Source organism: Zea mays, chromosome 1 (assembly GCF_902167145.1).
Source record: "Zea mays cultivar B73 chromosome 1, Zm-B73-REFERENCE-NAM-5.0, whole genome shotgun sequence".
NCBI lineage: Eukaryota > Viridiplantae > Streptophyta > Magnoliopsida > Poales > Poaceae > Zea > Zea mays.
In genome coordinates, this window is record NC_050096.1 from 239,868,227 (window position 1) to 239,884,728 (window position 16,502).

Genomic DNA, 16,502 nt, shown 5'->3' on the forward strand with positions numbered 1-16,502 from the left:
TACTCATCGCGGGAGCAGGTGCTGGGCGAGGTGCGCAAGCTGGTGGAGCTGTACTACAGGCGGGGCGAGCAGGTGAGCATGACGGTCAAAGGCAATAGCGTGGGCAGCGTGCTGGCAATGATGTGAGCCTTGTCTGCATATGCCGCTAGCCGCCAAGCCCTTGCTGCTTGCCTGCACTGCCATCGAGTGGAGAAGGAGAGATGGAGTCAGACCAGGGCAAGGCGGCAAGCTAAAGCTCTTCATAAGTGGCATCTCCTGGGAAACGATCAACGATGGACAAGAAGCTGAGCGAGCACTTCTCTGCCTACGACGAGGTAACGCAAGAAGCCATCATGCACGACGAGATAATAAATGTCATGTATTATTTGTTCTTTCCCTCGTAATACTGTCGGTTTGTCTTGTTGCTGGTTCATTCTCTGATTCATGTATGCAAGCTGAAGTAACTGGACAATGGAACTTTTGATGAAAAATTGCAGGCACGATCCTGGTCACAATCGCTGGAGCTTGTACCAGAGGGGCAGGAACTTCTTTTGCAGCATCTGGCACTTCGTTCTCTATATATATTTGGCACCTCTTTCAGTACAGGAACTTCAACAACTGGCTCAGTGTCATGAATTTTATTAGTCGGTTGCTCTTCAAGGGATTGGTATGCACTAACAAGAACAACTCTCAATTTGCTTTCCTCAATGTATCTGCCAGTTTCTTTGGAGAACTGATAAGAAAGAAAATAGTGAGATTTACAGTTACAGTAAATGACATGAAAAGAACACTGCAACTAAAGGTTATAGCTAGGTGCTGTTGGGGACTTGTTCTCAAATGCTATGAGTTAAGAACAAGGCAACATAGAAAATGCTAATCGTTAAAGTCCTTCGTCCTACGAAACATTATTTCCCTTAGGGTATAATGGTTTTCGAACGAAGGTTATGAAGGGTATACCTTCATAAATTCATTATATAATGACGAAGGGTGAAATGTAAGGAATACAAATGACATCATGAACAATTATGTATTATTATTAAGCATAAATAGAAATATCGTTGAATTACAAGTGTACCTTCGACTGGAGGGAGATGATAGTACAAGCGTGACGCAAAAAGCGAATGCCAAGTCAGCATGACGCAAAAAGCGAATGCCAAGTCAGCGTGAACAGTACAGGAGTACTGTTCACCTATTTATAGGCACGGGACACAGCCCGTGCAAAATTACATTAATGCCCTTTACACTCGATAATAATTCTATAGTAATCTGTCGAGGTCTAAATAGCCTTTTCATCTTTAAGTCGGTTTCACCTGCTGCTGTCACGCCGAAGCTTTCCTGCTTACACCTTCGGCGCTTCACCAACCTTCGTATTATTCTGGTCTACTGTGATGCCTGACTTGAGTCCGAAGATACCTGTTCACACATTATACTCCAGAAACACTATTAAATCCTGTTTTTGAGGACCTTCGGATGCCGAAGGTCCCCAACAGTAGCCCCTCGCAATATTAATTTGTTCAAAATAATAAATTTAGATTGCGACCTGGACGAAGGCTTTACGCCGAAGGTCCGAAAAAACACCTTCCCTTTGCTATAATAGCAACATTCACTGACAAGCGGGGTCTTTCAATTTTCAACGCACTTGGCGTATAAATACGGCCATACCGCAAACGCATTTGATACGCTCTCTGGCCAACTGCTCCCGCTCACTCAATTTTTAGCTCTTGTGCACTACGATTTGCTAAGCTTTTAGTTTTGAAGCTTCGGCTTTGAAAATAGTTTTTTAGTGTCTCCGAAGATGTCCGAAGATAAGAAGACTGCTGCTGAGACGAAGCTGAGCCTCGACGAAGAGAAAAATTTGGGGTTTCTTATAGCGATGTCAAAGACCAACACAGAAAAAATCACCAAGGAGATTCTGGAAGGTTTGTCTGAGGATACTGGTGACAGTGACAGCTATGATGTGGACAGTGGTGGTGAAGACTCCGAAGATCGTCCATGGCGACCAAGCCATTCAGTTTATGGTAAATCAACTATCAAAGAGAATCATCTTATCAACATGAGAGGAAGGTATTTTCGGGATTTGTCCATTGTGAGGGCCGACGAAGGGGAAAAAACTTGCCCACACCCTGAAGAGAATGAAGTCGTAGTGTACCGAAGCTTTTTGAAAGCTGGACTACGATTTCCTTTGAGCAGCTTCGTTGTGGAGGTGCTGAAAATATTCGAAATCTATCTCCATCAACTTACCCCCGAGGCAATTATAAAGCTGAATATCTTCGTGTGGGCCGTGAGAAGCCAAGGTCTGAAGCCTGACGCAAAAAGCTTCTGCAATATACATGAATTATCATATGAAACAAAACCTTGGGGTAAGGAACAGTATCACAACAATTTTGGCTGCTACAGTTTCGTTTCTCGGTCCGGGTCAAGCTGCCCCGTGCCAACCTTTCGGAAGAGATGGCCCGGAGACTGGATGACAGAATGGTTCTATGTGAAGAATGATCTGACAATACGAGAAGATATCAAAGGTATAATTATGCGCCCTATTTGGCAAAGCTTCGGCCTTCGGAGGCCGAAGGTTGAAATGAATGAAGCTGCCGAAGAATGCCAGAGGGCCTTCAGCGCAGTCCGTTCTTTCATTGGAACGAGAGACTTAGTACAAGAGCATATTGCCTTCAGGGTATGGCCGCTCGCGGAGCAATGGGAAATGCCACAAGAAACCGTAAAAGAGGCCGACGAAGGTGGACTTATCAGATTGAAGTACACTTTTAAATTTGGAGATAAATTCGTTGAGCCAGATGATGACTGGTTAAAAAGTATTGAAAATTTAAGTGATGAACTGCTTGGGGCTTATTCGAAGGCCGAAGACACTGCAATGTCAGCAGCCTTCGGAGGCCGAAAAAAGAAGAGGCTGAATCGGGTATTTGATGCAATCGGGTTTGTCTACCCTGACTATTGCTATCCCATTCGAAGGCAGAAGAGAAAAAACACAACCTCTGCAAAAGAAGAAGCTGCAATTGCTCCTAGCGAGCCAGAACCGAAAAGAAAGAAGATAAAGGTCCTCACACATCGGCCGCGCTATATTGAACCAGCTTCGGTGCCTGAGTTTACCGGAGAAACTTCTTCGGCCACCGAAGCTGAAAAACCAACCGAGCCAACTTTGCTGCCAGAAGTCGCAGAAACGGCCGAAGTGCCAACAAAGATAGAATTGGAACAATCAAAGATTTTGTTATCAGAAACGAAAGAGAAGGCCGAAGCGCCGTCCACAGAAAAAATGGAAGAGGTAAAGGAAGCAACTGAGGGCTCCAAAACATCAGAAGTTTTGAGTCCTGCAGCAAACATTGAGTTAGTAAAAAATCAAAAAGTGCCAGCAGTGACTCCGAAAAGAAAGAGGATGGCTAATGTGCTAGATGTACTGGAAACGATCAAATCTTCAAGCACACCTCCGAAGAAGGCTGCTGTCATTCCTGAAACAACAACTGAAATTTCTGGTTCTAAAGCTCCAGAGCAAGAGACTGAAGCCGAAGCTGGGCCCTCAGAGCCCGCAAAGATAAAACCCTTGGAAAGTGAGGCAGAAAAAATAACAAAGCCAACTTTTGTTGAAGAAACCGGTGTTATTGCCCCCGAAGCATCCCCCAAAGTTCGTGATTATATTGTTCGTCATGCTTCGGGGAAAAAACTATCAGAAAAAGAAGAGCACGAGGCCCAGCACTACGCCCAAAAACTGAAATATTCGAAGGGGGCGTTAATATTCAATGGCAGTGGAGAAGAAGACTTCTTGTATTGTCTTCCCGACAGCAAGGAGATTTCTGTCTGTCGGGAGATGAGCAAGAGCTTCGGATTTCCAACTTTAGAAGACGGGCTCTCGGTGCTGTCGAAGAACGATCTGGCCGACAGCCTGGCTTACAATAGCTTAAAGGTGCGACAAATGAAATCCTTGTATTTTTTGTTGAGTCCAAAATTTTTCGTTTGTTTAAACCTATTGACGCACACATATTTCTCTTTGCAGGGCCTGATACTTAGCAATGCCCTCAGGGCACAGAAAAATGCTGAGGACGAAGGGTGTACTATAGCCCTGAGCAACCTTTGTTCCGAAGTAATTGAACTGAGGAACGAAGGTCTTGAAAAAGATAAAATATTACACTCATTGATAAATAAAATAAAAGAAGACGAAGCTGCTTTTAAAGGTCAAGCTGAAGCTCAGAAGCGCGAAATTGAAGATCTTCGGAAACAACTGGCCAGAGCCAAGGAAGAACGCATACTTGAAGAAACAAAGCGAGAACTCAGCGACCAATGGGCCGATCACCTAGAAATAACTGTTGAAGAGCTTCGTTCGTCCAGAAAGAGATGCTATAACAAATCTATAGAGTGTGTTAAGAAGTTAAAAGCTAGCTTCGCCAGGGTCGGCGCCTTCTCAAGCGAAGAAAACTTTATGAGAGGCAATCCCGAAGGTCCCATCGAATGGATCGACCACGAAGCTGAGGCCTTCGAAGAAATTTTAAATAGCCGAGGAGATATATGTGCCTTCTCTGGTGCTAGAGGGATTGCCACCATCTTAGAGAAGAAGGGCTGCGAACATGTAAAAATTTTAGCACAATCCGAAGCTGCTTTGTCCTTTGAAGATGCAAGAGATCCTTCGGCCGAAGCTAGTATAATTGGTGGAAAATTTTTTACCGATATCTGGGATAATGGTGGCCGAGAAATGGCCGGAGAAATTATTCGAAGAAGTGAAAAGGGCATTCACGATGCTAGAGAAGTAGCTGAGGCTGCTGAAAAGAGCGCAGAGGCCGAAGGTCAATTAGGTATTAACTAATAGTTTTTATTGTGTTGTAATCTTAGGCTTTAAGATTTGTTTGCGATTTGTAATAGCAATGTAGCCGTATCCTGTCTTACTTCAGATCCCACTAAAGTGTCTTCGGGCCCTCAGCCGAAGGGAGACGACGAAATTAAAAAGATGGCTGAAGATATTATGGACGAAGTCGTCAATCGGCTCCTGAACGAGGCTGCAGAAGTCGTTTTGAGAGAAGATTAAGTATTTTTGCGAAAGCTTCTGAAATGTAATATACTGTAACATTTTGTTACCCCAAATGTAATATACCTATTTTTGTTAGGCAATTCTTTACGATGCATGAAACTTTACACGTACCGCTTTTGAGTCTTTGACGAAAAAACACCTTCCCTTCTTTTCATGCTTCGTGAAGAAGAATTCTTCTTTGTCACAACAATATCCAATGTTCTGATGAATAATATCCAGGCTTCGTGAAAATATTTTCCGAAGTTACACTTCCGAAGATCAATGATGTATCTTTTTGTGACTATGATTTCTCCCTTTTTTCAAAGCGTTCTTCTGTAGATTGATAATGTGTCCACCTCTTGTGCCATGTGCAAAATGATGTATGATGCTTATGCTATGCGAAATGATGCGATGATGTTATGTTATGTGAGATGATGTTTATTCCGAAGATACATACGCATCCCTGCAATAAAACACAATCTTTTATAAGCCTCCCTTAGGAGCTTCTTCGCCTTTTACTTCAGCGGAATCAGCGTTTATTTTTCGCTGTAAGCCTCCCTTAGGAGCTTCTTCGCCTTTTACTTTCAGAGGTATTCGCGTTGACTTTTCGCGCTTCGCCTTTTACTTAGGCGGTATCAGCGTTGACTTTTCGCTGTATGCTCTGCATTCCCTTTGGAACGACTTTGGAGCAGAAAACTTACACTGCGCTCCCTTTGGAACGACTTTTTGTGACTTCGGCAAACTTACTCTGCGTTCCTTAGAACGACTTTTTGTTGCTTCGAAGAATTTTCGATAGTTCGAAGGTCCTTTTTATTATCACAAGTCTTTGAACTTCAATCAATTTAAGCCTGTGAAGAAAACATATTTTTCTTGTAGGAATTAACGAAACTAATTACATGAAACCTAAACAATGTCCTTTATTACAGAAAATAAAACTGAATGAAAAAGACTGCTATTAAGGTAGGATATTCGTCAATAGATGTGCTTTGACTCTGGCACAGTGCTATTGACGGTACGAGCTTCGGACTGCTCTCTGAAGTCCCTCTGGTGTGGAGCATACTGGCTCCCTTCTGGCTGCTGGCCTTGTTGCAACGGAGGTGGAGGCGGAGGCTGTTGCCAGGAAGCTTGAGGCTGACTCGCCGAAGCAACAGAAACTGCAGGATGATTGCCCACATATTCTGGGATGTAGGGCGAATGATACGAAGCTGTATGCATGACCTGCTTCGGCTGAGCTTGTTGTGCTGCGGCTTCAGCTATTTCTTTTTGCTTCTGAATAGTAACATGGCACATCCTGGTAGTATGGCCTTTGTTCTCACCGCAGAATAAGCAAAAGATTCTTCTCGGTTGATCGCCAAATCTTCCTCCAAAGCCCCTGGCGCCCCTGCCTCTTGGAGCTGGTGGTCGGAAGGAGCTTTGTTGTTGCCCCGAAGCCTGTGAGGAGCATTGTGGCCTTTGCTGTTGGCTTCCTCTATCATCATTTTGTGTAGAGTTATGAATTGATCTCACGTGCCTCGGATAGAACCTCCCTCCGAAGCCCCTGGTCATTTCAGAAAACCTGAAAGCCTCCTCCCTTCTTTGGCGGAAATCATTATCGGCCCGAATATACTCGTCCATCTTCTGGAGCAGCTTCTCCAAAGTTTGAGGAGGCTTCCTGGCGAAGTACTGAGCTGACGGTCCTGGCCGAAGCCCCTTGATCATGGCCTCGATGACAATTTCATTGGGCACCGTTGGTGCCTGTGCCCTCAAACGCAAGAACCTTCGGACATACGCCTGAAGGTATTCTTTGTGATCCTGGGTGCACTGGAACAGAGCCTGAGCAGTGACCGGCTTCGTCTGAAATCCTTGAAAGCTAGTTAACAACAAGTCCTTCAGCTTCTGCCATGAAGTGATCGTTCCTGGTCGAAGGGAGGAATACCAGGTTTGAGCAACACTTCTGACAGCCATAACGAAAGATTTGGCCATGACTGAAGCATTGCCGCCATACGAAGATACTGTTGCTTCGTAGCTCATCAAAAACTGCTTCGGGTCTGAGTGGCCATCGAATACGGGAAGCTGAGGCGGCTTGTAGGACGGAGGCCAAGGTGTAGCCTGCAGCTCAGCGGACAGAGGAGAAGCATCATCAAAAACAAAATTCCCATGATGGAAATTGTCATACCAGTCATCTTCGTTGGGAAAACCCTCCTGATGAAGGTCTTGGTGCTGAGGCCTTCGGTGTTGCTCGTCCTGAGCAAGATGACGAACTTCTTCAGAGGCTTCGTCTATCTGCCTCTGCAGTTCAGCTAGCCTGGCCATCTTTTCTTTCTTCCTCTGTACTTGTTGATGAAGCATCTCCATATCTCTGATTTCTTGATCTATCTCGTCCTCTGGTGGTGTCGGGCTGACAGCCTTCCTTTTCTGGCTTCGGGCCTCCCGCAGGGAGACTGTCTCCTGATTGTGGTCCAGTGGCTGCAGAGCTGCAGCCCCAGTCGCTGAAGCCTTCTTCGGCGCCATAACGAAGGTTTATGATCGCCGAAGGTGTTCAAAAAACTCAGAGTGGAAGTGAGTTCACCGGAGGTGGGCGCCAATGTTGGGGACTTGTTCTCAAATGCTATGAGTTAAGAACAAGGCAACATAGAAAATGCTAATCGTTAAAGTCCTTCGTCCTTCGAAACATTATTTCCCTTAGGGTATAATGGTTTTCGGACGAAGGTTATGAAGGGTATACCTTCATAAATTCATTATATAATGACGAAGGGTGAAATGTAAGGAATACAAATGACATCATGAACAATTATGTATTATTATTAAGCATAAATAGAAATATTGTTGAATTACAAGTGTACCTTCGACTGGAGGGAGATGATAGTACAAGCGTGACGCAAAAAGCGAATGCCAAGTCAGCGTGACGCAAAAAGCGAATGCCAAGTCAGCGTGAACAGTACAGGAGTACTGTTCACCTATTTATAGGCACGGGACGCAGCCCGTGCAAAATTACATTAATGCCCTTTACACTCGATAATAATTCTATAGTAATCTGTCGAGGTCTAAATAGCCTTTTCATCTTTAAGTCGGTTTCACCTGCTGCTGTCACGCCGAAGCTTTCCTGCTTACACCTTCGGCGCTTCACCAACCTTCGTATTATTCTGGTCTACTGTGATGCCTGACTTGAGTCTGAAGATACCTGTTCACACATTATACTCCAGAAACACTATTAAATCCTATTTTTGAGGACCTTCGGATGCCGAAGGTCCCCAACAGGTGCTTACAAAGGCATGAACGAGTTACTCGTCAAATGTACCATAAGGAACAATTGTGGTCTGTACCAAAAACTTGTCCTTTAGTTGCATGTCTGGCGGAGCAGTTCGGAGCGCTTGCATGGTAACTACATATATAAGTAAAAACAAGCACACATGTAGAATAAGAGGAAACAATAATGTAGCAGATCCTGGTTCATTCTCTGATTGATGTTCTGTTTGTGACTGCTGTCTGGTCTGATTTATAAATGAACGACTTGTTTTAAAACATCTATGCATTGATGCCTAATTGTTTATGTTCGGATCTTATTTGAGGGGGCGTTCAAATTCAGATTGTGGGATGTGAAGCAAGGACTTCCATTTTGTCAACCATTTGTCTGTAAGTGGACTTTGCTCCCCTATTGGGTTTGTTTGTGCAAACCATGACATCTGGTGGTGAGTGGTGATGCAGCTCGGCTTCATGCTGATCGCGCTGATTTGGGAGTTTGATTTTTTCGTCGTTCATGATCCTGGTCATTGCCATCCTCAACGATGGTGAATAGCTCAGACTCGAAACAACCTAGATATTCCACATCATGGCACCATTAGCAAGCTGAAGTAACTGGACAATGGAACTTTTGATGAAAAATTGTAGGCACGATCTCTACATCTAGACAACTGGAAGCTAAGCGAGATCTCGTCGCTGGTGTCGTCTACGGCACCGACTTCTTCACGGTAAACAAAGCTAGCACAAGCTTCATTCTCCTCCTACCAGTAACAAGATAAGATGCAAGCTAGGATGTTGAGGAACTTTTCTTTCTTTGTTTGCATTGCTCCAACAAAACACGTTTGGCGTGAGGTCGCTACACGGCAGCCGAGACAAGATGATGTCGGCTCTGTACCTACAGGTGAGCATTATCAGCAGACACTCGACGCGCTCCCACAACTTGTGCTTCACGGAGTGCCCCAGGTTCCTCCTCTATGTCGCCCTCATCTCTGTCATGCCGTGCATAAGGCGGCTGTCAAGTGTCAACATCTAGGCTCGAGGGTATGCATATTTATTTCTTTTGAAAGCTCTATGAAAATTTATGATAGATGGGCTATAGAAAGCCACCAGAAACTGTGACATCATATCATTTAAATTGATATTTCAGTCTGCAGCAATTAGTATTTAGTTCTCTCATTCATCAAGCTAATTTTTATTTTACAGAAGAGGAAAATTCAAGACAGTAGAGGAATCTTAATTGGACAGATTGTAAGTCCATGTGCCTGGTGTTTCATTCTGTGCCTATACCCAATTTTCTTCTCAAGTATAAGGCTATTGATTAGTTATAATCTATTTGACCGCTACTTATGTCTACAAATTTTAGCTAATTTAGTTCCAACCAACTATTGTGAAACGAAATCCATGTAATGACCATTTACTGCTACTATGTCATGTTTTGAGGTTTTTTATTGGCAAAATGAATTCACCTCATCCCTGGTTAGCATTAGAAAGTTGAAGCAAACATCAAGGTTGTGCTTGTTTGACACAGTTCACAAGTTCTGAACCTTTTTGCAATTTTTCTTTAATATTCTACTCTATGCGTCCCAATTTATAAATTGTTTTAGCTTGTTTATTTTCCCCTAAATGGTCAGCAAGTTTCAGTTTTGTTCACAAATTCAGCAGCGTTTGATTTTAGCCACAGCTGGAGAACCCCAGAATCTTGGATCTGTTTTTGCACTGTTTTCACTGATACAATCCTGCTACCTTTTAGTTGCATAAATTACAGTTTACAGAGGTTTATTTTCATAAATCCTGCTAACGAAACTTCTTTCTTTCGATAGGAGTAGGATCCTATCCATTCCAGCATGGTGTATTAGACACAGTGAATTAGCTATTTAGCATTTATTAGTTTCAAGTATTCAAGTGATGTAAAAACTTCACTTGAAGCCAAAAGATGCAAGAGGCCAATAAAAAATGTTTTGATAATAGTGACAGAACAATATGGACTAAAATATAGAGATTTATAGACTACTGGTAATTTGTGTTCTTCTTAACTTTTAGCTTTATCTACTGTTCTTTCTTTTAGTTCTTCCACCTAACTAATCGGTCTTGTTCTCACCTATTGGGTAATTCTGTAACCTGTGGATTTATACATCCCTTTAATCACAAGTATATATTCATCACTTTCTGTCTTTCTATTCTACTCCATGTGAATAACTAATTAAACTCTCCAATAGTAAAATCCCTCTCTTTCTTGAATCTTATTCTCGGACCTGTAAATAGTGTTATGCTTCCTATCACTAAATGCAGCAGGTGAAACTCTCTTATTTTTTGAATAATGGTATTACGTCTAGGCTAAAGGAAATGTAGAGAGTACTTGTCGTTTCTCCTTATATTTTGTGTATGCAGTCAAGTTCTATTGACTCCCAACAAGAAATGGAGTTAATATAAGGAGTGCTCTGCTTACAAATATCCTGTAAATAGTGTTCTGCTTCCTCTTGTTGAACCATGATGAGTGCATTTTCATTTCAACTTTCTTTAATTGGTAAAGGTACATCACCGATGTCGGCTTCTCCTGCTCACTGCTCCTCTTGTGCACGTCTCTCATCTCCGGCAAGGTATTGCTTTTAATTTGTAGCGCAGCCTCCTATACAGCTTCTGTTTCTGCTAACTCGGTGCAAGGTACGATGCCGCCATCCCAATCCCTACCCCCAGATCGAGTTAATACCCATACATACAGCCATTTCTTTTAATCGATGAAAGGTATGATGCAAATTGTTAATTAGAATGCGCCAATTCACAAGCAAACTTTGTTGATTACTTGCCTTTTGTTATTTCCGAGCTAAATGATTAACACTGCTACAAATGAGTAATATCATATTTGTGCTTATTTATATTCTTCGTAGTTCTATTGTGGTATGTGAATAACTAATTAAACTCTCCAACAGTAAAATCCCTCTCTTTCTTGAATCTTATTCTCTGACCTGTAAATAGTGTTCTGCTTCCTATCACTCAATGCAGCAGATGAAACTCTCTTGTTTTTTAAATAATGGTATTACGTCCAGGCTAAAGGAAATGTAGAGAGTACTTGTCGTTTCTCCTTATATTCCGTGTATGCAGTCAAGTTCTATTGACTCCCAACAAGAAATGGAGTTAATATAAGGAGTGCTCTGCTTACAAATATCCTTCCTATTGTTGAACCATGTTTAGTGCATTTTCATTTAAACTTTCTTTAATTGGTAAAGGTATAATAGTGCTCCTTAGGTTTCAGAATTGTTTTTATGGTTCAACATACAATCAGGAGATTTGTTTTTCAAGTTTTATCTCGAACCTACTCAATGTCCCAATCTATCTTCGGTTTTCCCTAAAAAAAGATTTGTTATTTGTTGTTTAGCTTACATGTTGGACTACTGCTTGCGACATTGGAAAATAAAAAACGTTTTATTTCTCTGTTTCACTTGCATTGTAAATCTCACCCTGATCATTGCAGCCTATTTCCAAACCAAATTGTACTACCACTCCATTGCACCCTTTATACTAATTTATCCTTGTGCTCTGTCCTAGAGTATCAGTCCAACATGATTTGGCACCAAACCTTCTAAATGTTTTTCCTAAAAGTGTACTGACCCAAGGTCTACTTCTCTTTGTTGGTCGTCAGGGAGCTGCGCAAGCGCAGCGGCCATCGGGAGGAGTCGTCGGTCCTTGGTCGTCAAGGAGCTCCAAGGTGAGATAACCTACTCTTAGTTACCAATGCTTGTGTGTCTCCACCCCTAGGTTTTTCCAAATATCAATTTTCTCTATCACAATAGATTAATACGATTACTGCAACGGTCTAACAATTGCAGTATTGTTGTTAATCAGAAACAATTAGCATAAATGCATGATAGTTAACGGCATGGATTGACAACACCTTTATATGTTCAACACTAATGTAGCTGAAGCACTAAAACATTGCCCATTTCTATTTTCACAAAAGGCAGCGGTGATTGGAGTGAACTGTCTTGGGTTTGCTGTGCGAGTGTGCACAAGAACTCCAGTTCATGCCTATAAGTAGCTAATAAAAATACAAAATTAAGGCATATTTAGAACGAACCGTTGAAATTAAGGCAGATTTAGAACGCACCGTGTGGATTCATGGTTTGGTGCAAATTGTGGTTGGGTTTCTACTTTCTGGATGGGTTTAATTGTGGCGTGTTTCTGGGAGGGGCTTACCATTGTGTTTTCTTAGAGTTAATCTTTGCTTCTCTACTTGCCATTTTATTTTCTCAGAGTTAATCCCAAGCAGTGCAGACTCTCAAGCATCAGGGTTGCCTTTTCTTCTTGTGCCCACAAGTATGGAGCATCTGTCTTTTACAACCTCGTGTTGCTTCCAGTTTACTGTCTTTCCATGAATTATGTCTAGCTTTGAACTTGGGAAAATTACAGAGTAATATTTTATTGCTGATCCCATACATTTATGTGGTCCATTTATGGATATGTAGTTCTTTGTTGAGCAATTAAAAACATTATGTAATTCTTATTTTCTCACATTCATATTCATTAATCTCAAGGGATGTTTTGATCCCTTTTTAGCAGCATACAAAGTGACATTGCTGAGTGATTTCCTCCTCTTATGTCTGGTTACCACTTATGACAGGTTATCATATAGAACAGAAGCTTCATTTGCTGTAGTAACTACCTTGCTATTCATTTAAAGTTTGTTGGTTCATGTGTATCTAACTGTCGGTTATTCCTCACATTTTCAGCTGGAATTTCTGTATGCAGCAAACTTTCAATGATAGGATGCAAAGCAAAAGGTTTTTATTGTTGGATTGCAGAATTATGGAGTGTTTGCCATAGAGAGTTATGCTTTCAAGTCTATCAAGGAGTTGACCGAAAAAGGCAATGCTACCAGTAGTAGCACATCCGGTGCAAATTAAGGGTCCTCAAGGTCTCGTGCCATTCTTCACATCATCAATTATAGGTAAGCCAGATGATGATGAGCATCTAATTAATCTATTCAGTAAGAATTGTAACCTGAAGGGTAACTATTTGTGTTGACAATATATATTGTTAGGATGCTTTCGTTAGTTTAGTTTGTCACTGATTATATCCTTATATCGATTTCATCTTTGTCGTTGACTTGCTCAGGTTGTCGATGGCTAGGACCTCTTTCAAAATGGAGCATGACCTCAGTAAATTTGGGTACTTTTCAAGATGGAGATCTCTTGCCAAATACTCAAACCACCATGGCAAAGAAAGGCCAATATGTGAAAAGTCAAGGTATAGTGAGAATATTTGTTAGTTACATTGAAAATTGTCTTGCTTCTCCACTTCAACTTTTCTTTGGGAGTTACACAAATGATTATTCTTAAATTTGTATAACACCTTCAATTTTTTTAGTAGTTAAGTTAGCTACTAGCTTGTGCTCTAAATTTGTGCTATTCTTAAATGAGCAAAGCATGTATGCACCATTTGACTTTTATTAATGTGGTACAAATGGTATTTGCAGCTACTCTTGGGCTAAATCTTGATATTTTTCATTGTAGAAACTGGCACTGCTCTAGACCGAGCCAGTGCTGAACAGCTGAAGATGTCATCCCCCATCCTTCCTCTTCCAAAACTTCATACACAGGAAAAGAAAAGGAAAAATACTATTTAGAAGCAAGGTCAGGTGATTGCTGCCTTATATCAGTTGAACCTACAAGAATGTTCTTTCCTTATTTCTTTTCTATGTAATTCCGTGGATGATAGGAAACAATGTATTTAAGTGTTAGTATCACAGTTAGGTATATTTCAAGGTGCCCATAGACTGTATTTAGCTGAACATACCAGATGGGTCCTAATACTTGCATTGAAGTTATTGGGCACTCAGTTGCATGGTGTAATCTGTTCTAGCTGTTAAAATTTTAAAGGGAGATCTTCCTTTTGTGATTAATACTTTGATTTGATAATGTTTGACCGTGCCTTGGATTACTGTACATTGTTCCTTCTGTTGGTGGGGGTAAGGTACCCTAAAACTACAGTGATAGTTATCATTCTGAGTTACACCATACTTAGCAACTATTTATATATCGAGTTATTTTCTCGCTGGTGCTAAGTAACAAATGTTTGATCTCATCATTTTTCTTGTTTTAACTAAACCACCCTAAATTCCAGTTATTAAACTTTGACTCTATAAGTTCACCCTAACCTGTAAAAGTTTTTAGAGTTGTGTGTGCTTTCATTGAACTCTCTCCTTTTTTACGCCAACTAAATTATATCTCTTTTGATTATGTATTTGGTTTGCAAGGTTTGGTTGACATGAACAAACCTCCTGAAATGATATCTAGCAATATGAAGGTAGGTAGGTGGATTACTAGGGATTGTCTCAAAGTGCCTATTTGACGGGTCACATCAAACTGTCGTTGATGGTTATGTTTTTATGCAGCCATGTGTGTGTATTCTGAACTGTTTGTGAGGTTTGCATGGATGGTACATCCCCGAAATAATTGTAGCAGAAGGAAGCAGAAAGAAGGTATGCCTGAAAGCAGATAAATGATTCTTCTTCTCTAATTGCGTACTCTTTACCTGATTTACATTACTCCCCACTTGTTATTTTTTGGATACTGAAACCTACATTTTATGTTCTTTACAGTTTAAGGAAATTCAATTTCAGAAACTTCAGAGATTGCTAGATGGGTGCCATCCTGATTTTGATAATGATCATCTGTGTTCTGTAAATAATCATGACCTGCTTCTTGAAATGAGTACTCCAAGTGCTGACCTTCATCTACTTCCTGAGACAGGTAAAACAATCTGAAATTACAATTTGAAAGTAGTATTTTTGTTCTGTAGGGGTATATATTACATTTTTCTAATAAATTCATTCTGAAGGAGTGGAAAACATAAGGACACCTAAAAGTCTTCACGCTGAACTTAAGCGTGAACTGTCAAAGCTAAATACGGTGTTAAAGCTACCAGTATGTATAATCTTCCTGCTACCTTTTTCCATCCCTCTCTGCTCCTATTGTTGCATTTAGTGTCCTTCTGATATCATTATTTGTGGAAGTATCTGATCCTCTGGTTCTGAACTATTTTTTCATTATTCACAACTGCAGGATAATGTACTCTTTCTGGCCAACCAGTTCATTGAATATCTTTTACATAATCATTTAGTTGTGCGGGAGCCACGGAGCATACTGCATGCGTTCAACATAGCCTTGGTAAGCTAGGCACCAACTGGTGTTACTTTGTTTGCTTTTACATTGAATTTACCAAATATGATAAATTTCTTTATTACTTGTTTCAGTGTTGGCGTGCTGCTTCTTTTCTGAAATACACTGAGTTGGATCATCGAGAATCAGTTGCCCTTGCTTCAGATGGATTGAATTATGAATGCAATGAGGCTCCATCATAGGCAGGCTTATAGGTTCGTAGTATTGTTAGGACATGCATCTTACTATAACAATATAAGACACATTTTGTATATATAACACATGTGCATATATAAGTTATCAAGATATTATATGTCTCTGTTGCAACGCACGGGCACTGACCTATAAAAGTATAACACACATTTGTACATAGTTTATCGTGTTTTTATATGTTCCCGTTGCAACGCACGGGCACTCTCCTAGTTATATTTGATATGCTAAAGTAGACCAAGGCGATTCAAGGGAATAATAGCATGAAACTGCAACTAAGCCAAACAGTAGGCTCAGCAAACAGGATTATTTGTATTTCTTGTAGAACCATATTACCATAAGCACTTCAACTACGCAACTTGATCTAAATTAAGTATTAGTGCAAAACTAGATCAAGTTAAAGTGGGAAGGAGTAGCGCTTCATCCATGTTGGTCACTTTCTTTTGATTGCTATATGATATCAAAAACAAGACAACTCAAGTTATAAGATTGAAACCTTCTCCCTTCAGTTACCCCTGCTCTGAAGGGTAATTTAAGAGAGAACACATAAGATGAGAATGAATGTATATCAATAAGTGTAGAAAGGAAACAACAAAGAGTAAAGCATGTTACTCGTCTACATGCTTCAACACTTATCATGTCATCCTTTGCAATATATCATATGATTATAAACATACCTTTGGCTTTACACAAGAGGTAGTTCAAAGGTACTTCGAAGGCTGAGCTAGACGAAGCTCTGACACCTCGAAAGGTAAATTTATGCATGGCATTGTTTCTCTATTTATAAGGGAGATGTACAACTTCGTATGAAATTACAAGTATGCCCATGTGAGAGCACCTAGAGGGGGGGTGAATAGGTGATCCTGTAAAACTTAAACTTATAGCCACAAAACTTTGGTTAAGTGTTAGCACAGTTTATGCCAAGTGGCTAGAAG

General features: G+C 41.0%; 1 protein-coding gene across 1 annotated transcript; it reads left to right on the forward strand.

The window, feature by feature from the left end:
- The first annotated feature begins 272 nt into the window (after nucleotides 1-272).
- LOC103643489 (uncharacterized) lies at nucleotides 273-15,732 on the forward strand. The gene is made up of 8 exons (XM_035961951.1): nucleotides 273-314; nucleotides 581-646; nucleotides 8,669-8,729; nucleotides 8,852-8,931; nucleotides 14,799-14,949; nucleotides 15,038-15,123; nucleotides 15,262-15,366; nucleotides 15,453-15,732. Exons 1-8 carry the CDS (start codon nucleotides 273-275, stop codon nucleotides 15,558-15,560), a joined length of 699 nt encoding a protein of 232 aa, XP_035817844.1. The 3' UTR covers nucleotides 15,561-15,732.
- Nucleotides 15,733-16,502: the final 770 nt, after the last annotated feature.

Bases quoted from the DNA above. Each gene is read 5' to 3' on its own strand.
- LOC103643489 (XM_035961951.1), top strand. From the start codon at position 273: ATGGACAAGAAGCTGAGCGAGCACTTCTCTGCCTACGACGAG. The intron at 8,730-8,851 runs GTCATTGCCATC...GAAAAATTGTAG, and splicing joins TTTCGTCGTTCATGATCCTG to GCACGATCTCTACATCTAGA. The intron at 15,367-15,452 runs GTAAGCTAGGCA...TACTTGTTTCAG, and splicing joins ATGCGTTCAACATAGCCTTG to TGTTGGCGTGCTGCTTCTTT.